We start from the raw sequence: 23,208 nt of genomic DNA on the forward strand, positions 1-23,208 counted from the left end.
TGTGGAATCCAATGGCCTGGCCAGCTAAGCAGCTACTATTACCTCCGTGTTGCTGTACTCAGACCTTCTAAATCTAAAGGGCTACATTCTATAGCCAGGCCCTGGAATACTCAGAGTTGACTAAATTGTCTTCAAAAGGATGCTTCAAAGATTCTTATAAACAATGACTAAAACTAAATTATGGTGTAATATTAGTTGATTAAGACAAGACTCCAATTTGAGTAATTTTCATCAGCTGGACACAGACAGTGGTAAAAACAAGAACCCATGACTAAAGGCGTACTAGCTGATGGGAAGGATTGCAATCTGATGTGGCAGGAATAACAGCAACATTTTTAAAAATTTGAAAATGGAAAGGAACTCTTTCTTTTCAAGACCACAAAGTAAAGGAAAAAATGGGGAAAAGTGTAGCTCGCTCAAGGTTTTCAAATGTCAACAAAGTTCCAAAACTTATTTCAACAATGGCCTCTTCACTCAGAGGAAATCTGGGATCCACACAGCCCCCATATGTTTATGTCTATGCTTCCCCTGTACTTCACCCTGAAGCATTATTCTGAGACATTATTCTGAGACAATGCATTATTCTGAGATGCATTGTTCTGAGACAATCTGAATTGCTGATACCTTTTAGTGAGGCAAGCCAGCCAATAAACTAAAATAATTGTAAAATGTGTTATGTTAGCCCTTCAAGGAAATGTTAAAACCTCCCATGCAGTTCTCTACTTTTTAGATGAGGGAATTGACACTAGCTTAAAAGATGGTTCCAAGTGGAAGCAGATAATTCAAGACAATGTCAAGCAAAGGGAAGGGTGAGCAATGTTCATTTGCTTGGCCACGTACCTTTTCACTACTCACTTGCCATGCCCACCCAACCACAGTGCTGAGACCCCGCCAGAATGCATCTGTTTTTCTCCATGGGTTTATCTCTCTACCCACACCCAATTCAGCAGCAGGGAGTCCTAGCCCAAGCTGGGGGGTCATAATCTTTTCTGGGGGAAGGAAGGGACTTGAAATCGAATTTAAAGTACTGATCAGTCTCAAGTGGAGAAGATATAAACTCTTCCTTCTAATATCATGTCTTGCCCACAATGTGTTGTGTGGACAGATGAGTATGCATGGCATGGGTGGTCATTTCTAGATTGCACCATTGCCGGGGGGTCTGTCTACAGAGAGGAAGAATGCCAAAGAGTGTAGAAAAAAAACGAGGAAAAGAACTAAAACTCAGCTCCTGGGTTCCTCATGAGACATGAGTTTCCCTTCCCACTCTGGGCTCTGAGTCACCCTTTTCCTCTCCAAAACACTCCTCTTTTTAATTTCAGAGAGCATCTTTGCTTGCTTGCAACTAAAATAACTTTTTCTTAAGAGCTGGGACATGCAAACTCTTCACAGAATCCTCTTTCCTCCACTGAGGCACAAATGCTGGAACTTTTTAAAATAAAGGATGGCTTGGGGCGTCTGGGTGGCTCAGTTGTTAAGCGTCTGCCTTCGGCTCAGGTCATGATCCCAGGGTCCTGGGATCAAGCCCCGCATCGGGCTCCCTGCTCGGCGGGAAGCCTGCTTCTCCCTCTCCCACTCCCCCTGCTTGTGTTCCCTCTCTCGCTGTGTCTCTCTCTGTCAAATAAATAAATAAAGTCTTTTATAAAAAAAATAAAATAAGGGCGCCTGGGTGGCTCAGTCGGTTAAGCGACTGCCTTCGGCTCAGGTCATGATCCTGGAGTTCCGGGATCGAGTCCCGCATCGGGCTCCCTGCTCGGCGGGGAGCCTGCTTCTCCCTCTGACCCTCTCCTCTCTCATGCTGTTTCTCTCTCGCTCGCTCTCCAATAAATAAATAAATAAAATCTTTAAAAAAAAATAAAAATAAAATAAAATAAAATAAAATAAAATAAAATAAAGGCTGGCTTAGGAGACAATATTAAAAGAAGACCACCTAAATCCATCAAGACCAGTTTACCATGCGATAGGACATGGTCTTCCTTTATAAGTGTTTGTAGCCAATTTACTCATTTTTCAAACATTCTGAGTAAGACAGGAGGCTGGGCTCTCCCCAAGGGCTCATGATGAAATCAGAGTTAAAGGCTGTTCTCGTGGAGCATGTAGCCTCTGAGGGAAAAGAAGACATGCCTACAGATCAAAATGGCACCAGGAAATAATGGGGCACTTATGTGGCAGGCACTGCGCTACCAGTTTGACCTGCACAGCCTCATTTCCAGCTCACAACAGGTGGGGCAGGTATCATCACTACCCCTGTTCTGTATGTGACGCGATTCAGACCCAGATAGGTTTGGTAACTTGCACACGGGTGCTGGATGGTGGAGGCTGGATTTGAACTCAAGGAGTCTGGGTTAAGACTCCAGTAGTCTGGGGCGCCTGGGTGGCTCAGTCATTAAGCGTCTGCCTTCGGCTCATGTCATGGTCCCAGGGTCCTGGGATCGAGCCCCACATCGGGCTCCCTGCTCCGTGGGAAGCCTGCTTCTCCCTCTCCCACTCCCCCTGCTTGTGTTCTCTCTCTCTGTCAAATAAATAAATAAAATCTTTAAAAAAAAAAAAAGACTCCAGTAGTCTGGACTCTACCACCTATTTGCCGCCTATGCTTTGCCTTCTTGGTCCTGTGTAGCATGAAAGGAAGGAAGCCCTTCATAAACTAGAGGGCCCTGTTCCTTCCCTCCCTCTGCTTTCCCCAAAGCATTGTTTCTGACATACAACAGGGGATTATTAATCAAGAGACTTCAGAATATAGAAAAGACAACAATTATTGAGTGCTTACCGTGTCCCAGCATTGAACCAGGCACCTAATATACACCATTTCACTAATCTTCATATTTGGTAGGAATCAAAGGAAGAACTATTATCAACATCCTGATTTCAAAGATTAGAACATTGAGGCAGTTTAAAGTTAACGAATTTAATCAGTTAAGGAGGCTAAGTTATGTTATGGGGACATATCAAACTGGAAATCTTAGTGGCTTCACACAAAGGGTTACTGATTACACATGTATATCCAGTGTGGGCTGGCTAGGGGAGTAGAAGGGTACCAGTCCCTGGTGGTCACTCAGGGAACCAGGCTGATGAAGTCATTTCATGACTATTCCATCTGGAACACGGAGTTTTTAGAGTTCACAGGAGCAGGAGAAGAGAGTATGGACACTATCGTAGCAGCTCCGAAGTGCTTTGGCCCAGAAATGACCCAGCTCGGTTTTGCTCACAGCCTATGGGCCAGAACCCATCCTGAGGCCCCACCTAACTGCAAGGAGAATGGAGAGTGAGCACATGGATATTGGATGTGCAGTAAATCGCTCTGCCATAGTAGTTCTGCCAAGCTCACCCAGCTACTACGCAGCAGTGCAGAGGTATAACCACTCCGCTTGATGATGTCCTCAAAATCCGTAAGCATATTTCAGGAGAAGTTGTTCCAAGTCTATCAAACACTTAGAAACAACCAAACCTTATCTTAGAACTCACAGCCTTGTCTTAGAACTTTCTACTTTCTCTTGACTCTCCCAACTATGGCGCACCCAAGGGGAAGTGACTCGGAGTCGAGCACATGGGGGTGGGGGAACCTACCTTTGTTGGCACAAGCCATCCACTTGAGATTGTCTGCAAAAGCAGCCTCTCGCCCAATGAGGTAGGTGAAGATGCGGACCTGGGAGGAAGAGGAGAACAGGCATCAGCGACACGCACCTTTCACCGAGCTGCCCAGACCACATGCGTGGCTCCCGCACATGTGTTTTACCTCTTTAATGCCCCAGAGGCTTCCCATCTGTAGGAACATATTTAAGACATTTGAAGTACAGGCAGCTAGAAATATATTCAAAACTGGAGCTTTTGATCTTTTAAACCATATGGCGCTGGAGGTGGGTGTTTTTCGGTGTGCAACTCACGACAGAGGGGAGCAATGTGAAACGGGAAGCAGGCAGCCACGCAGGCCCGGGTTTGCTGCACACATATGGACAAGGATCATCTCGGCCTGGACCAAATCCGCAACCATTTTCCTCATCCACACAGGAAACGCAGTGTGCTCTTCTTGGGAATACAAACGCCACCAAAAGACCCTCAACGTTTCCCCCCAGTGTAAGGACAGGTTGCAGACCCTCTTACCATCTGTGGTGTCTGGTGTGATTTTAGGAGGTAATTAACTGGGACCAGAGGCATGGCCTGTAGCCGGGAGACCGATGGGGACTCTTTCTAGCCCTCTTAAGCTTTTGGCTCCCAAAGAGCAGATAGCACGTGTAAAACCCTGGCTCTCTCATTTTCTATTGCTTTCTCAACTCTCTCTCATGAGGCCAGAATCCTTTGAAATAGAGCACCACCCCTCTCCCAAAGTAGTACTTGAGGGTTAGATGGAAGAAAGGTAGGGGATTAAAAGGGTTACAGCCCTTGAATTCAAATTTAAAACAGGACATGGGTCAACAGTACCCAGTCCAAACGAAACTCTTCTGGCAGTCCAAGCACAGCCCTCTGGCCACCTCCTTGTGGCCAATTTAAAGGAAGACATGCCATTAGATGAAGATGCTGGGCATGTGGCCCCAAAGGCTTTTTACCAGCTGATGTCCCCTCAGCCCATCAAGACTGGCTCAGGCACCCCACTGCTCCTCCAGCGCCTTTATTATCGTTGTCGCTAACTAGTATATCCTGTGGTTCCATCTGTGAGGCTGATCTCCACTAGACTGTCCACCTGATGCAGGGAGGGAAGGAATGCCTCTGTTTCCCTGGCTGTGTCCTAATGGAGCACAGTACTTGGAACACTAAAATGCAATACATGAATGGGTAAAAACATATGAATGCGCCTAGCTGAGTATAAAAATGCAGATTTTGCTTTAATTAATAAATGAATTAACTAATATTTTTAAAAGTAGGCTCCACACCCAACGTGGGGCTTGAACTCACAACCCCAAGATCAAGAGTCGTGTGCTCTACTGACTGAGCCGGCCAGGCACCCTCAGATTTTGTTTTAATTATAAATATTCTCCTATCTGGGCATCATAACTTAAGGGCTAGTTTGGAAAGAAATGTTGAAATACACATTGTCATTATGTCGCCTCGGCCAGTCCTCACTTATGTGCACCAAAGCAGCCCTTCCATCCATCACAGCTCCTAGGGGACTTCCTGGGTCGGTGAGCAGGCAAAGAGAGCTTTGTCTCTCTTCATTCCCCTCACTCTTTTCCACACTATTCCCAATGGAGTCACACTGACAGAGAAAGGATATGTTATTTATTTATTTATTGTTATTATTTTTTTTTAATTGGGAGATTCTGGCTTCTCTTAGGGAAAAAAAAAAGAGAAGAGGCAGCCTTATATGGCCAAAAGTAGTTATTATTGACCTCCCCCCCCTACAAAAAGTCACTTCCCCGTTCACTTTTCCTGCCTGGCCACTGTTGGCATTTAGCTGAAGATGTCTGATTTAGGGGGAAACTGAGGTCCAGTTAAGTAAAATGATTTGCTTAATTTCATCAAGTCCCAATTTAATGGGAAAGGTCTTCAGAGACCTCAGGATAACACAGGGGCCTCCTCACAATCTCTTGAAGATGCTGGGTCTGTCCATTTAGAAAACCCCAACCAGCCCCATGGCCCAGAGCCTGTACCCATAGGAGCCAGCAATGGAATCCAGTCTTTTGAGACCCAGACCCATGCTTTCTTCATAAATCCTCATCTTTCTTTCAAATTTAAGCTATTTAAAGGGAAAACACTAAGCTGATCAAAACTTGTATCCCCACTGGCTCTTAACAAAGCAGAAGGCTTAAAGGATAGCTATTAGGAAGTGAAGCCAGAAGTCTACCTTTGTGGGCAAAGAGGAAAAGATCTGGCACAGAGCAGCCCAGCTGTTTTCCAGTAAAGCTACCTACACATACCAAACCTCCTCTGCTGTCCAGATGAAGAACCTCAGGATAAACTGAGTTCTCTCTCAGCAGCATAGTTAAAACTCCAGAACAGTGCTGTGAATCATTGGCATAACATCTATAATTCCTCACTTAAAAAGATGGCAACCCATTTGGAAAACCAGGAGGATTGTGCCAAACTTCAGACCAGACATGATTGCGCAAGAATAACTGTGCTAACAATAACTACAATAATGGAAACCAGTATCACAGTACCCACGCCCTCACCACGCTCCTACACTACTGCCCTGGCTCCTACAGTCAGCACCATCCCGAGTCAGGTGCATGCTAAGAGATTTACAGGCATTATATTTATTTTGTTGGTTTGTATTTTATTTTATTTTTTATGAAAGAAAATCAGAATCATGTTCAGTATCTCCATTTATGTGGCGCCCTTGGCTCCCAGCGGACTGGCCTCCTTATCTGAGTAGAAACGGCAGGGGAATGACTTGTCACATCTCTGCCTATAAAATAAACATCATCAAATGATACTCTGTTCACGCCCTGGATTTCTCACAGTGATGCCTTTCAACTGGCAACAAAAGAGATGGGATTTTACTCCAAAATAAATATTTTGGAGAGCAATTTAACAATATCCATAGCATTTTATTTTTGTAATTTTTTCAGGCCCAGTAATTCTACCTCTAGGCACTTATCTTATAACCAAGATACCAAATGAAATGCCTGTAGGGGCCGAGTGGGTATCAAAGATGACAGGAAGTGGTAGGCATATGGAAAAACTATAGAGTTGCACGTCTTCTTAAAACCCTATAATTTCATTTTATACATTTTCACAAATAAACAGAAATGACAAAGGTATAAGAATGTTCACATTCATGATTTGTAATAGTCAAAAACTGTTACAGCTTAAGTGTCTCTTGATAGCTGATTGGCTAAAAAGGTTATAGTGTATTCAGGGAGTGGAACACCATATGGCTATATACTCATGTGGAGAGGCATCCATTATAAATCAGTAAGGGGAAAAAAAGCCATTTGTAGGATACTGGATAGCAAAGAACCCTATTTTTCTTCAAGGGGATTTATATCTTTTACTTCACAAATGTCTATACCACTTGAGTGTTTTTACAAGTGAACAAGTATTGCTTTAATAATTAAAGATCATTATTTTATTTATTTTAAGATTTTATTTATTTATCTGACAGAGAGATAGAGAAAGAGCACAAGTAGGCAGAGCAGCAGAGGGAGAGGGAGAAGCAGGCTCTCCGCTGAGCAGGAAGCCCAATGCAGGGCTCGATCCCAGGACCCTGGGATCATGACCTGAGCCAAAGGCAGACGCTTAACTGACTGAGCCACTCAGGCGCCCCTTAAAGATCATTTTAAATGAGAAGAAAGTAATCACACTGCAACCTTCTCAACCATTCTATAAGGATCTAGGAAGACTCAACATAGCAGTGAAAATGTAGCCCCAGTAGAGACAATATGTGGGCCTTATGACCGAGCCCTGCATCTTCCTGGGTGGGCTGCCATACTCCACTGCTCAACTAACTGAGTGCAAAACCTTTAGGAGTAACATAATCAAATTGCTCCTCATTTCTATCATTAGCAGATTCTGTAACCTGATAGATTTTATTTCCAACAATTGGAGATTTCTTCCCCAAGAAGTGCCATTACAGAAATATTCACAAGTCTGCCTTGAGCTCAACTACTTTTCAGATCAGAGGTGGTTCTGAAACCAAGTTCACAGCACAGAATATCAAGGGACAGAACCATGGCACAGTTCAGACCACAGCAGGAACAGGACACACCGAAGCTCCCCAGAAAGCCAGGCCTTTGTGCTCATCCTCTGTAGGCATGAAAGCACCTCTTTTGTTAATGCAGCATAAAGGCAGGGGGGAAAAATGTCTGCATAAACCTATTAGTTCATTTTGATCTCCCATTTAACTTTGTATGGTCTTTAAATGTTCTATAAACCCAATTAAGCTTAATAAAATGTTAGAATGTGGACATTTCAAAGTTCAAAGTCACTTAATTTAATCTGATTAGTATAAAATTTCCCAAGTGAAACAAACAAAAAACTCAATCCAGTTTTTCCAAAAAAAAACAAATTATGCTCTGACTCATGTAGATGCAGTTCCCACCAGAAATTTGAGGGGCACCATTTCTCTCAACTTGGGTGACTATAGATAGTTTGAGCTTATAATAATGAACCAAATCTCTTCTTTCTATAGCCATTAAAATAGAGCAAGAAGAGTGCCTGCCAATAGAGCTATCATGGACACACTGCACGGCCAGAAAACAGGCTGCCACCCCCCACACACGTCCGCTTGGTAATGAATGGAATATCACCAATGACCATGCTTTTGAGACAGTCCAAGAGTAGCAGGTCATCATCCATCTGTCACAAGTGGCTTCTGAGCACCTACTATGAACCAGGGATCATTCTTGGTGTTGGGGATAAAATGGATAAACAAAACAAACTCTCTGTCTTCAGGGAGTTTACATTTTCATGAGAATGAAACAGATAATAAATGGCAAATTTGTATCTAACATTTTTTTGTTGGATTTAATGCTTATGAAGAAAATAAAGCAGGGTAAGGCAATGGAGAGTGATGAAAGCTGCTATTTTAGGAAGAGAGGAAGGGACGCCCTCCCTGATAAGGTGACATGTGATCAGGGACCTGGACAAAACAGGTGGGGGAGGGAGAACAAGAAACATGGCTATTGGGGAAGAATGTTCCAGGTGAAGGGAACAGAAGGTACGAAATCCTTGAGATAGGCATGCTCAAGGGATATTGAAGAAACCAGTAGAAATGGAGTGGAGTCAACCAGGAAAAGTCACAGAGAATGAATGTGGACAGACAATAAGGTCCTTGCAACCACTGTTAGAGAATAGAACCACAGAAGAGACTGCATAGAAGCCTGACATGAGCTACACATGATCTTGTAAAAGAGTAAATCTGTCTACAATGTGGAGAACAAGTCATGTTCAACTTGGCTGCCCATTTGATTTTCCTGTGATGTTCTTATAATTCTGAATGCCCAGGTGTCATCCAACTATAAATAAATCAGATCCTTGGGAGCAGAGGGTCTTTCAGTCACCCTTGGTTCTAATATACAACCAAGTTTGAGGACTACAGACAGAGGGAGACAGGGTAGGAGGCCACTGACATGTTCCAGGTGAGAGATGACAGTGGCTCTGGCCAGGGTGGGGAGAGTTCTTAGACTTCACCAGACATCAGAATCACTAGGGACCTGGAATCCCACATTACTCTAACACCCACCCTCCAGAGACTTAGACTAAGTAGGCCACGTATCTACATTTTTACGAACCACCCATGGTGGGTCTGACATAGGTAGACTGATGCCAACACTTTTAAAAAAACACTGAGAAGATGAGGCCCAAACGCAAGTGGAACCATGAATTAAGAAATCACTGGAGCCATTTCAAACAAATGTGTTTCTGTAGATTGCTAAGGATTGAGGCAAAACTTCCAGGAGTTTATAATCCTGTATGTGCTTTAAAAAAAAGAGGATATGGATCCAGAGGGCATTTTTTTAAAAAGTTTGTGTCATTCCAATTAGGCAGGAACATCAGACACCAACCAGACTGGGCAAACAGGATCTGCCATCTGCACTTCCTTTCCCCCCCAAGAAAGGGCAGATCTGTACCCACATGTCTGTAGCTAGAGCTGAGTCTTCACACCCAAAGCTACTCCTTGAAATGACAATAACTCCACTCTTGCTCCCACATACAGAGCAAAGGGCTGAGGACAGAACACTTAGAAGCCTCCAAATACATAGTCTTTACATTTATTTAAAAAAAAAGAAAGTCTTTCATCTTAAAATAACATTTAACTATAAATCTAGTACTTCTACCTTATAAAACATGTAATTTATATGGATTATATGTATAAATGGCACTTGCTGAAAGAATCGTCCAGTACCTCTGAGTGCCCACATCCATGGGTTCCAAATTTTCATTCAGCCAAGTGGCAGCCTCTGCAAATAAGCATGTGGACTCACCTTCACGTGCTTCCAACTGCTCATGCACCCTCAGACTCACTGCCCAACTCAATTATTCCCTAAAACACCTCCAGGATTTCTCAAAAATGGTGTGCAACTTGACCTTTAGAAAGAAGTCTCCTGATGTCTTTATGTCTTAAAGGCCAATTTACTATTACTGAATATGTCCTTAATCTGTTTCTTCACAAAAGATATTCCTAACCTACTTCTCTTATTTACTCATTTCAATGAATTCTGGTGTAGAGAAGCGCCTCTGAATAAAAACTTTAAACTCCAAGCGGAAGATGAGGGCTGGAACTTGATTACTCCCCAAATGCTTCATAAATCACCACCAATCATATCTTCACGAAAGCACTGCAAGGGTAGAAGTAGCCCCAGAGAAGGTTGATGCCAATGGAAATAGTTACATTGAGCAGGCTGCTCTAATCTAGAAGCCATCATGCTCATAATAAAAGAAGAAACAACCTTATCCAAAGGATGAGGAGAGGCACATAAGGGAACACTTCCCTGAGCAGCAATAAGATGGGACAAATTGAATTTCAAAAGTAATAAAATTTCAACAAATGAATATCATAGATCATTATGATAAATGGACTGTCATTTGTGAGATGCTCTACGAGTCTGTATAATCTCTTTCCTCTCAAGCACAGTGCCTCATACCTCATGTGTGGTATTGAAAATACCCCAATTCAGAAAAAATGCCATTTGTGATCTTCTGAGCAGGAAGATGCAAGTCCAGTCTGATGGCCATGTGTTTTGTCAAGGTGAAGGAGAAGGTGTCTCTGAGTTGTCCAGAGACTGTGAACTGAGTTGGCATGGGAGAACACAGGATATGACACATTGCTTCACAGAGCAGTAAGGAGTCAAGCAACAAACATCCTCAAAGGTGGTGACACAATTCATTCGACTATCCAGTCCCATGGACTTAATTCAGGAGGCAAAGGCAGGGTATTAACTATGTCTTTTTATGTTCCGTATTTTTGATGCTCTGATACCTGGGGCCTTGCTGCCTTGAAGGAATAACCCCTCCCAGGGTTAGCTAATTCCTGCAGGTTACAAATGACTTGCCTGCAGGTGCATCTCTGAATGCAAATAAACCAATGCAGACCCCTTCTTTTTATCAGGTGTTCACATTCTCAACCTTTATCCACCTGCCATAATCACTCCATGGCCCGGTACCAGACAATGAGGGACAGCTCCTATGCCCCAAGGCCCACTGATATTATTCAATCCTAAGCCTGCTTACCCTGCTTTGCCTTTTTCTTCCCATGGAAACCACAACAAGGCTTCCGCCCTCCAGTTCCCTCTCCCTCTCTCTCTTTGCCCACTCACCTTGCCTTGGTCCTTCCCCTTGGTGCAGCTCCATGTGATACGGCATGCCCCTTGCTCCTAGGGGACTACCAATATAATAAACTTCCTTCATATCAGGCATTTCTATGTCTGTGTGCCTTACCATGTCTGATTCAAATAAATACTGAGTACCCTCAAAATAGCTGGGGATCAGGAAACCTGGGCTCCAGGTGGGTCCAACTCCACACTTACTGGCTTGGTGACCTTGAGCAAGTTAGTTAAACCCTCAGACAGTACTTTCCTTATGTATGGGTAATATGTGGATCATCCACCCACTGCCTGTGATCGATAGCAAACCCGATAATGGATACAAGGACAGGTAAGAAGCGGTGAATTCCAGGCAGAGTCGCATCCAAGTGTATTTGAGACAATTTGCTGCAGTAAAACTCAAAAAGTGAGCTGAGGAAAGTCAAATCTCCCATCCACAGACACCCCCTCAACCCTGTCCAGAGGTCTGGTTAAAGAGGAAATGGACTGTTGTGGGTGAAGAAGAGGATCCTTCCTAGGGGACGGTTTTGAGGAGTCATCACTGATATCTGCCGTTACCAAGGATAATGGGATTGATAGTCCCTAACACTAGAATTAGAGCGATGACAACTTCTATTAACCTTGGCAGAGTTGTAAGATCCATTGAGACTTTGGCAAAAGCTGTGGACTTTCCCCCTATAAAAAATGCCCAAGGCTGTACATTCAGGATTTCAGATAAGATTCATGACATGTAGGGCATCTCCTCCACCAAAGACTGAGATTCCCGAGGCACCTCTGGATCCCAGGTTAGGAACCTCTGTTTTATATACTTCTTGTATTCTGCACTTGGAATTCCTCAAAAGCAAACTGTATTCTTTGGACAATCAAAATGGGCTGTTCAATGGCAGGGATGTCCACTATCACCACTGCTATTCAACATAGTACTAGAAACCCTAGCTTCAGCAATCATACAACAAAAAGAAATAAAAGGCATCCGAATCCACAAAGAAGTCAAACTCTCACTCTTTGCAGATGATAGGATACTTTATGTGGAAAACCCAAAAGACTCCACCCCAAAACTGCTAGAACTCATAGAGGAATTCAGTAAAGTGGCAGGATATAAAATCAGTGCACAGAAGTCAGTGGCATTTCTATACACCAACAACAAGATAGAAGAAAAAGAAATTAAGGAGTCAATCCCATTTACAGTTGCACCCAAAATCATAAGATACCTAGGAATAAACCTAACCAAAGAGGCAAAGGATCTGTACTCAGAAAACTATAAAATACTCATGAAAGAAATTGAGGAAGACTCAAAGAAATGGGAAAACATTCCACGCTCATGGATTGGAAGAACAAATATTGTGAAAATGTCTATGCTCCCTAGAGCAATCTACACATTTAATGCAATCCCTATCAAAATACCATTAACTTTTTTCAAAGAAATGGAACAAATAATCCTAAAATTTATATGGAACAAGAAAAGACCCTGAATAACCAGATGAATGTTGAAAAAGAAAAGCAAAGCTGGTGGCATCACAATTCCGGACTTCAAGCTCTATTACAAAGCTGTCATCATCAAGACAGTATGGTACTGGCACAAAAGCAGACACATAGATCAATGGAACAGAATAGAGAGCTCAGAAATGGACCCTCAACTCTATGGTCAACTCATCTTTGACAAAGCAGGAAAGAATGTCCAATGGAAAAAAGACAGTCTCTTCAACAAATGGTGTTGGGAAAATTGGATAGACACATGCAGAAGAATGAAACTGGACCATTTCCTTACACCACACACAAAAATAGACTCAAATGGATGAAAGACCTAAATGTGAGACAGGAATCCATCAAAATCCTTGAGGAGAACACAGGCAGCAACTTCTTCAACCTCAGCCACAGCAACTTCTTCCTAGAAACATCGCCAAAGGCAAGGGAAGCAAGGGCAAAAATGAACTATTGGGACTTCATCAAGATAAAAAGCTTTTGCACAGCAAAGGAAACAGTCAACAAAACCAAGAGACAACTGACAGAATGGGAGAAGATATTTGCAAATGACTTATCAGATAAAGGGCTAGTATCCAAAATCTATAAAGAACTTAAACTCAACACCCAGAGAACAAATAATCCAATCAAGAAATGGGCAGAAGACATGAACAGACATTTCTGCAAAGAAGACATCCAAATGGCCAACAGACACATGAAAAAGTGCTCAACATCGCTCGGCATCAGGGAAATCCAAATCAAAACCTCAATGAGATACCACCTCACACCAGTCAGAATGGCTAAAATTAACAAGTCAGGAGACGACAGATGTTGGCGAGGACGCGGAGAAAGGGGAACCCTCCTACACTGTTGGCAGGAATGCAAGTTGGTGCAGCCACTCTGGAAAACAGTATGGAGGTTCCTCAAAAAGTTGAAAATAGAGCTACCTTACAACCCAGCAATTGCACTACTGGGCATTTACCCCAAAGATACAAATGTAGTGGTCTGAAGGGGCAGCTGCACCCCAGTGTTCATAGCAGCAATGTCCACAATAGCCAAACTATGGAAAGAGCCCAGATGTCTATCCACAGATCAATGGATAAAGAAGATGTGGTATATATATATACAATGGAATATTATGCAGCCATCAAAAAAATGAAATCTTGCCATTTGCAATGACGTGGATGGAACTAGAGGGTATTAAGCTAAGCAAAATAAGTCAATCAGAGAAAGACAATTATCATATAATTTCACTGATATAAGGAAATTGAGAAACAAGACAGAGGAATCATAGGGGAAGGGAGAGACAAATGAAACAAGACAAAACCAGAGAGGGAGACAAACAATAAGAGACTCTTAATCTCCAGAAACAAACTGAGGATTGCTGGAGTGGAGGGGGGTGGGAGGGATAGGGTGGCTGGGTGATGGACATTGGGGGGGGTATGTGCTATGGTGAGAGCTGTGAATAGTGTAAGACTGATGAATCACAGACCTGTACCCCAAAACAAATAATACATTACATGTTATTAAAAAAATGGGCTGTTCATCTTCAGTGCTTGCCAAATTGAGAGAGAAGTTCATTTGTTCATTTATATGCCCATTTTCCAATGATTGGTGAGCCCCAGATATTGGCCATCCATGACCAGACTAGACTTCAAATCAGGAATGAGTCCTCAATATGTAAGAAAAAGGTGGACACACCAGGAGCCCTGAAACAGAAGAGGCACCACTACAGACCCTGAGTTGGCACATCACATCATGGAGCCTTTGGATGACCACATCTAAAGGAGTAGGGATGGAATTGACAGAGAGGACCCTCATCTCATTCATTTTTGAATCCATAGAATCCAGTGCAATGTTTGGCATGGAGCTAGCACTCAAACACGTGTTGACCAGCAATACCATAAAAATCCTTTTCTGCTGATATGAGGTCTCTTAAAACAAATTCATTGCCAAAGTTCAGACTGCTGACCACCTACAGATCTGTAGGGCTGGGAGGTCCCTCCCTGCTTCCCTTGCCCTCTCAGACCTGGAGAGATCAAGTGGTGACAGTGATTTGTTCACAGTTATGCCCCTTCTTCTAAGAAGGCTTACAGATTCAACACCATGAACAAAAACACTAACTCCTGTGTGTAAAGCCGTTAAATTTGGAACAGATCAGAAGATCTATTTATGTAAAAGGGAAGCTAATTATTCTACAAATTGGCATGCTGCTAGTTACGCTCATGAAACATCTTGAGATCATGTCACTCCCTAGCTTAGAACCCTCTGATGTCTTCGCATTGCACTTGGAATATATTCCCAACCCCTAATCACAGCTAAGATGCCTGGAAGACCCAGAAAATGACAAACTTGTTCTGGATTCAGAGTCTTTGCATCCACCTGTCCCACTGCCTGGAATGTTCTTCACTCTCTCACTTTATATAGCTAACTCCCTCTCATCCCATTTGTCTCCTTCATGGTACTTGGTACATTTTGTAGTTATCTTAATGACTTGTTTATTTTCTTGAATTACATTTATTTCTCCCTTCCAACAGAAACGCAGATGTTGTGGGGGCAGAATGAGGCAACTGTACCCAACTCAGCACCCAGGATGTAGTAGATTCTTGGAGAGTATCAGTCACCCACTTTCTGTCCATTTGTTTTCACAAATTTTATAAGTAAAAATAAGTCAGCATGGAACACTCATGAATTTATCAGGGTTAGAGCCCTTTCCTTCATTACCAACTTCATTTTAAATGCTTTCCTATTTTTCCAGACTGATCTGCTACCAACCAGCTGAAATTTCACTTTCCCCTATGAAATTTTTTACACTGAAGCTCAGTGATAAGTATGAAGAAATGGGGGTGGGCTGGGGTGGAAAGCTCTGGTCTTTGTTATTACCATCTCATCTTCAGAAGCCAGAAAATGGTGTCTTAGTTGAGGCCTCGCATGGGTGGATCATCAGTTTTATAGCATGTTTTTTTCTTAGGTGCTGCCCCTTGATTCCAGATGGAAGCCATGCAAAGCCTGAAGTCAATTGTATTTTAAATAACTGCTTGGTTCAGGTATTACATAACAGGGAAAAGATGACACCTCACAATGGTAATGGGATTTTTGCTATTCCAAACAACTTTCAGTGAAGTCTCTCCTTCCCCCCACACCTTGGGACAGTGTGAACAGATGGCAAAGTTTTGTGAAAAATAGGAATGGCTGGGTGGACAGGTGAGCAGAATGCAGTAGATGTAAGGCAGGGTTGAGAACTGGACACACCCAGTTTTAGAATCTGGGCCTACCCCAAGTGAGCTAGGCAACCTGGGGTGAGTTACTTGATCTTTCTGAGCCTCATTTTCCTTACCTGCAAGGCAGGGGGGCAGTTAACATATAACTGTACCCATATGGCAAGATTGCTGTTAAATGGAACCAAAATGGTAGGGGTTGGAGTGGGGTTTGTGCTACTAAAGAGTGTTTATGTGGGGGGTCTTTTCTAAGAGGAGATCTCCAGTGGGGCATCTTGCCTGGACCCTAAAGAGAAAATGTGCAAGAAAAGGCCCAGAGGTGTGAAGTTTGAAGGCATGACTTGGCCTGCCAGTCTGGACGTTAGAGAAAAGCTCCTTTTTCCTTAATGTTCCCCACCCCCCAAGTTTGTGTTTGCCACCCAGATCAGGGTACAGGACTGAGACTCACTTGGCCTTGGGCACAAATGTGGTCCTCGTGTGGGATGTGGGCCAAAGCCCCACAATAAGAAGCAGCATGCGTTTGGATAGAACACTCCCTCCACAGACCACCCTAGTGAATCAGCACCACGAAGGTTATAGGTCAAGGATTTAGGAGTTTGGAATTTTGCCCAAATCATTCTTGAACTCATTAAAACCAACAGCCATTGTGAATTCTAAGCTAGTACAGTTCTTGTCACTTCTATTTTCCCAACCAATCCTCCCTGTCACTAAGAATTAGTCTAAAATAGCAGTTTCTGCTGTCAAATCACCTGCCACCTTCTGGGCCTTACTGTCAGTAAGAAAAGTCAAGGGCTCATCAGACATCTGCAAGGATATTATTGAGGACAGTGTTCATTCAATTTTACCTGTGATTCTCCAAGAGGCAGATAGGTAGGGACATGGCTCTGGGGGTAGGGGAGTGTGTGTGTGTGTGTGCGTGTATGGGGTGTATCAGAATCACCTGTGGGGTTTTGGCAATCAGTACATGCTCATTACCTGTACCCCGACCTCTGCCCCTTCCAGGGATTCCAGTGCTCCCAAGACTCCGAATGCTCACTATGGGAACATGCCCCCAGCTGAAGACCCCATACTATTGAGAGCCACTGTTTTGGGGCAGGAAAGCGAGTTAAAGTTACAGGGGGCAACTGGGGGCACATATCTTCTTTCTGAGAAACCCCAGAAGAAAACGTATTTCTTTTCTTCAATAAGCAAGAGTTGTATTTATCCTAAGAATTGTTATGTTTTAATCTTATAGACTGTAAGCCTTACAATTGTCCAGGGTTCCCTCTTGGCATTGGCTGCCCTCAAGCCGAGGGCTCAAACACCTCCAACAGAGAGTAAGTGTTTTTTTGGCTGTACTTCTATTATTATTGCCTCTACTATGATTAGGTCATAAATTTTTTCAGTGCCCTTATCATGAAAGGGGGTTAAATTTTGTCAAATGCTTGTAACTGTAAAGTCCTTATATTCCTTCTCTTAGCTTTGTGCACTGGTTGGAGGGATATTTGAAGCCAAAAGAATCCTTCCTGATCTTCCCCCCAATTCTTTGCTCCTGGAAATGCACCCTTAGGCATTCTCCACATTTTTTTTTCTTCTTTTTCCTCCCAAGTTTTACGTGTTAGAGAAAAACAACTGTAAGTTCGTATTGGTCATGCAAATAAGTTGGTGTAAAAGGCACTGTGACCAAGAAGCACTGAGGAAGGGGAGGTCATGTGGGCTAAGAGACCACCTCTGTCCTGCAGGAGCTTTCCTGCGGTGGAGAGAAGCTACAAACCCAGAAGAATCACTATGGAATGCACGGGGATGGTGGGAAAAGGTGGCCTGGGAGGCATCGGACAAATCAGTGAAATGTAAACCAGGAAGAGCAATGGGTTTTACTAGAACAAAATCCATAAACTCGCATGAAGTTGGTAGTCCTGAGAGCTAGAACCTATTTGGTTTCCTCGCCATCATGGTTTTATTTGTTGGTTTGTTGTTTTTTGGGGGTCCAGGATTTTTCATGGGAGTCAAGGGAAGAGAAAGATAGATCCTGTTCCTGGAGCTGAGTTTGCTTGTTTTCCCAAAATATGTGTCTCCCACTTGGGAGCCTCAAGATTGGTCAAAGCTGTCAGCTCTAATGTCAGCAGGAAGTTCTACAGTTTTCCATCTTAAGTGTCACTTTCTGGGAGATTAGGGCTTTTCCTGGAGGAGCAAGTTTGAGGACATGAGGCTGCATGGGAGGAAGAGGCCAGAGTATCTGCTGCAGCCTGGAAACCCACTCTTCCAGAGCGCTGGGTGACTTCTAATGACTTCAGTGTTAAAAGATCCTAATTAATGGCATGGGATGGGGAAATAAATAATTTCTTTGGAAGTTTCTTGCTAAATACAATTCTTGTGATTTTCATCTCCTCTGCCAACACTTAGTCCAAGCCACTAACACGTCTCAACTGGATAACCAGCTAGGCAGCTTATCTGAGCTTTTCCATTGCTATCCGGTCCCAGAGAAAGCTTCTTGCAAAAAGAATCAGAGAGTGTCTCTCCTTTGCTAGAAGTTCTTCAGGGGCATTGCTTTCATCTAGAATAAGAATCAAAAGCTAGCCCAACCCCATGCTCTGGCCCCTGCCTTGTTCCACAATCCCACCTCAGGTTGACCCTCACCACTGCCAAATTCCCACCCACCTACTTCCTCCCAGGATGCCCTTTTTCCAATTCACCCAACACCTGAAGGTTTTTCCTGCCACAGGGCCTTTGTACATGCTGCTGTCATAACACTGAAACATTTTAGCATTGCCATGTCCTTCCCATCCTTTTGGTCTTATCATAAAACTTTCCACCTTCCAAAGTCCCTCCCCCATCCTGTTATCTAAAATAAGTCTCTCTTTTATGTTTGATCTCAGCCCCTATTTCTTTTTTTTTTTTTTTTAAGATTTTATTTATTTATTTGAGAGAGAGAGAATGAGAGAGAGGGGGGAGGGTCAGAGGGAGAAACAGACTCCCTGCCTAGCAGGGAGCCCGATGCGGGACTCGATCCTGGGACTCCAGGATCATGACCTGAGCCAAAGGCAGTCGCTTAACCACTGAGCCACCCAGGCGCCCGACCCCTATTTCTTTTCTGCATGTAATCAGTGCAATTTACAGTCAGTTTATTTGTCTGTCACTTGGCTATATTCTATTTCACACACACACACACACACGTAATCTTCATGATGGATTCAGTTTTATTCACTATTGCTTAACTCCTAATCCAGAACCTGACCCATAGCAGTTGCCCCCAAATATTTGTCAAATAAATGAATAAATGTGGTTATTGCAAGCAATTGTAAGATAGAAACACAGGCTAATTAGGGATAATCCATCATGACGGATGCAATGGGAAGATGCTAAGAGAAATAAGGGAGTAGTACAGCATTAAAACTATGTTGAGCACTGGTCCATTGCCATTTATCATACATGGTAGGATTGCCATGAGACAGGTATTAGCATTATTCTCATTTAACAGATGGGCAAACTGAGGTTTGGAAAAGGTAGGAATTTGTCCTAGGTCACATAGCTGGTAAGTGACAGCTGTCAAACCCTTTTAAGGCCTATGGGACTCCAAAGCTCATTTTCTTAACTGCAACATTTTGACATGAGAGCAAAATAATGGGTCAAAGGACATGAACTGCTGGATCACAGAAGAAAAAGAAATACTCATGGCAACACAAACAAACAGAAACCCCCAGAGAATGGAATGTTCAACCTCACTTTAAAGGACAAATACAAATACAAAGACAAATTAGGAGTTTTGGGATATTTTTGGTTTTTTGCTAGGGAATTGAAAATGGCTTGTTAATGACAATGAAACAATTAGAAAATAACCTTTACTGGTGGGAATATAAAGTGGCATAAGCTTTCTGACAATAACTTGTCCATATCTTTCAAATATTTAAAATGCACATAACCTTTGACCCAGTAATCCACTTCTAAGAAATCACCTCCAAATGCTTTTTTTTTTACCAGCAAGCTGAAATTTTTCATTTTGCTAAAATGTACAAATCAAATTAATATAATAGTCCACATTCTATGGTTTCTAAACATTTATCCACTGATGATTTCCATAAGATGCTGTTGCCCTTCATTGTTCAGAGCAAGTTCAGATGTCTGATATTCTGCCTTTCTTTCTATCCACCAAAGTAATTTGTCTTTTCAAAAGTCTTGATGGATGTTTTCTTTGTTTGACTCTCCATGTTGCCCAAGGAAACCATCATAGAGTGAAATGATTTAACATAAAGGATATATGTTGCAGTGCTGTTTTTATTAAAAAAAATTACAACCACCTAAATGTACCCACAGAAAGGGGATTAAATTAGAGTGCATTCATTCAATTAACTTTCAGGAAGCCATTACAAATAATGGTAAAGTTGATCGCTTAATGACTTGGAAAGACATCACTAAAAGAACAAAATAGGCTCCAAAATGCCATGTACAGTCTTATCCAATCTACAATAAATATATATGTACAGAAAAATAATGGAAAGATATATGCAAAAAGTACCAATGCCATAATCTCTGGTGGTTGGTTAGCAGATGATACTTTTTTCTTTCTTGTTATGTTTTTTTTTTTTAATTTTCTACAATGAACATGAAACATTTCTGTTATAAGAAAATATTTTTAAGAAAGAGACCATAAGAAATTTCCATTCAATTCCATTCATCTGATATTTACAGAGCATCTACTATATGTCAGGGTCTGTGCAAGGCAGGAGGGGTACAATATCACTCTGGTACCCAACTCCATGCAGAAAAGATTCAGGTAGGAAAATGCAAGTTAGGGCTTTGGGATTATAGAAATGACTAAACAAGTCTCATAAGGACATTCCACTGAAAATTAGGAGCGGGACCCATTCTCCAGGTCATTAAGAATGGAGTAGGCCAGGAGCTATGTGAAGGATCACCCAGACCTATTGAGAACAGGCAAGCCATGCTTTGTCCGTATGTTTGCAGCTGAAGTCTTATTTCTATGGGTATTAAATCATCCTTTCAGGTCATGCTTCTCCCCTTTGGAAAACATCTGATGTCTTGAGCCCAATGTGACATAACACTAAGAATGAATGTGGGTGCCTACAGCATGGCCATGCCCTCTGAAAGTCCACCATCCACATTTATTGTCTAAAGGGAACTAGAGAACAAAATCTTGACTTCCAAAAAGTGGTGGGAGGATCCACCAAATTCCATGACGATAGCCACCTGCCCAAAGAGGTAGATCTGTCATTAAGAAATCAGAAAATGAATAAATCCATTTCAGTGCAGCTTTGCAGCTCCCTATAATTAATGCAGCATAATTTGATTTTCTTTAGAAGCCGGATAACAGAGCAGAAATGCTGGTGTGATTCTTGTCCATCTCCATGCTAGGGCAAGGATGGACTGGAGCTAGTGGCTTAATAGTTACACACGAGAGTCTTGTATTCCCAGGCCTGAGGCCAGCCTCCTGCCTCAGCAGATAATGAGTTTGGCAATCTCTGATGGTCTTTTCTGGATGCTAATCCCCATCACAGAACTTCTATAATGTGTGATATAATTTAATACACCTGGCAGAATCACCACCAGTTCATTCTTTTGTTATGTAATAGCGCAAAGTGAAGTCGAGGGTGGTTAATGCTTTGACAACCAGCTATTATCCCCAATAACAGGCGATTTTCAAAGGATTATTGCTGTCAGAAACTATTTTATAACAACGGGCAACTGGACGCCAATGTAGCAAAAAGTAAGATGGTCTTTGGGAGTCACCATTTCTTTTGTATGAATCTGCAAAGATGCTTCAAGCATCCCCCAAATGAAACAACTGGAGTCGTGATAGGTTTCCTAGGCCAAGAGAAACCCCCTCACCAGGCCTTAAAGTTACTCTTTGAAATCTTTCTATTTTGTAATCCTCTCATCTTTGACCTTTTATAATATTTTGGTGTCCTTAAAAGCTGCTTCCGGGTAAGTTATGGAAGTCCTGAGAGCTTTCCTGGGAACTTTCACTCTGCAGATGTTTACACCCTGTGTCGGGGCCCGGAGGGCAGACCAGTCATGGCCTTGATCCTGAGGAGTTTCTTTCTGATACGCATGCTCTGACTTAAGGGAATCTCACATTAGGAAGGTAATTCGGGTTGGGTTATGACAAGAGAAGAATAGCTTACTGTCCTCTGCCTACAGGAGTTTGGGTATCAGTCTATGGCAAAGTCAGACTTGATTCAACACAGTGCTACCCATTACCAAGTGGGCCCCGCCTCTCGGAGGATTTCTTTCCAAGGAGCAGTTTTGTTAGACATGAGTCCTCTCTTAAAAGAATCGCCGGTGAATGATACATCTCCTTAGGATAGTTCCCCCAAAACGCACGCATCTCCAAACTCTAAATCCAAATTCTGAAACATCAAGAAGGTGGTTTTTTTATGTCACTGCTGTGATAAAAATCATGGAGTTCTTTGTACTCAGCGCAGATTGCATAAATCACAGCTGTTTGAACTTGGGAAATGTGTTCAGTGATGACATTAAATCGACATCATCTTCCTTTATCTGGACAGTTCAGACGACTGGAAGCAATAGCTGCTCTGGCTGTCGGGTTAGGATAGTCAGTACTAAAATTATTATACTGCCTTTAAGTTTATCTTTGATTAAAAATTAAACTTCCCTTTATCATTTTCCATACTCCAACAACATGCATGTGTTCTTCAAGTTCAATCAAGATGGACTAAATATTTAATACCCTGTACTAATTAGCTACAACTGTTACCTGATTTCTCTCTGTAAATGAATATGAAAGGGCCCGGGAGGCCTACCGTTAACCTTCATCCACTCTCGTTCTAGGAGAGAAATTACAGGCTATAATTAGATGCTTCAAATTGCAAAGAAATAGAATTTTCATAGCCAGCTTATTAAAATCCTAGGGCCCCTTTGGGATAGGGCAAATTGCTTCTATTCTGATCTGCTTATCCTGGTAAAACACCATACAGAAGACTCGTGCTGTCTGCCATACACAGCTCGTATTTCTCCCAAATTAATGAGTACGCAAATTATTCCAGCTGCCCTCTTGGCACAAGGAAAAATTGAAAATCTATGGCTGCCAAGTGATGTGTATAACTCAGCTGCTAAATAAAATATGCTTAAGGGGACACAGCTGCTGGGGTGCCTATTTACATTAAGTTTACTAAATCCATGAACACAGAACAAATGTCCCAAGACAGCTAAACAGCATTCAATACACTGTTGGGTTAACCCTTTTATTTGTCTAGGACCCTCAAGGTGCAAATGTTCTCACATAGTGGGGCAGAAACTCAAAGTTTTTACCAAATGATCCCCCCCCCGCAACCGCTGCCCAGGACAGATCCCTAAGTATTACACAGGGAGAACCAGGG

The 23,208-nt window shown here is 42.5% G+C and overlaps 1 protein-coding gene across 1 annotated transcript in view; it reads right to left on the reverse strand.

The window, feature by feature from the left end:
* CACNA2D3 (calcium voltage-gated channel auxiliary subunit alpha2delta 3) overlaps positions 1-23,208 on the reverse strand; it is an 856,949-nt gene that overhangs the window by 299,821 nt on the left and 533,920 nt on the right. Inside the window, exon 12 of the mRNA XM_021694907.1 lies at positions 3,562-3,640. Coding sequence (XP_021550582.1) covers positions 3,562-3,640 — 79 coding nt within the window. The remainder of the gene's footprint in view (positions 1-3,561; positions 3,641-23,208) is intronic.

This window comes from Neomonachus schauinslandi, chromosome 1 (assembly GCF_002201575.2).
Source record: "Neomonachus schauinslandi chromosome 1, ASM220157v2, whole genome shotgun sequence".
NCBI lineage: Eukaryota > Metazoa > Chordata > Mammalia > Carnivora > Phocidae > Neomonachus > Neomonachus schauinslandi.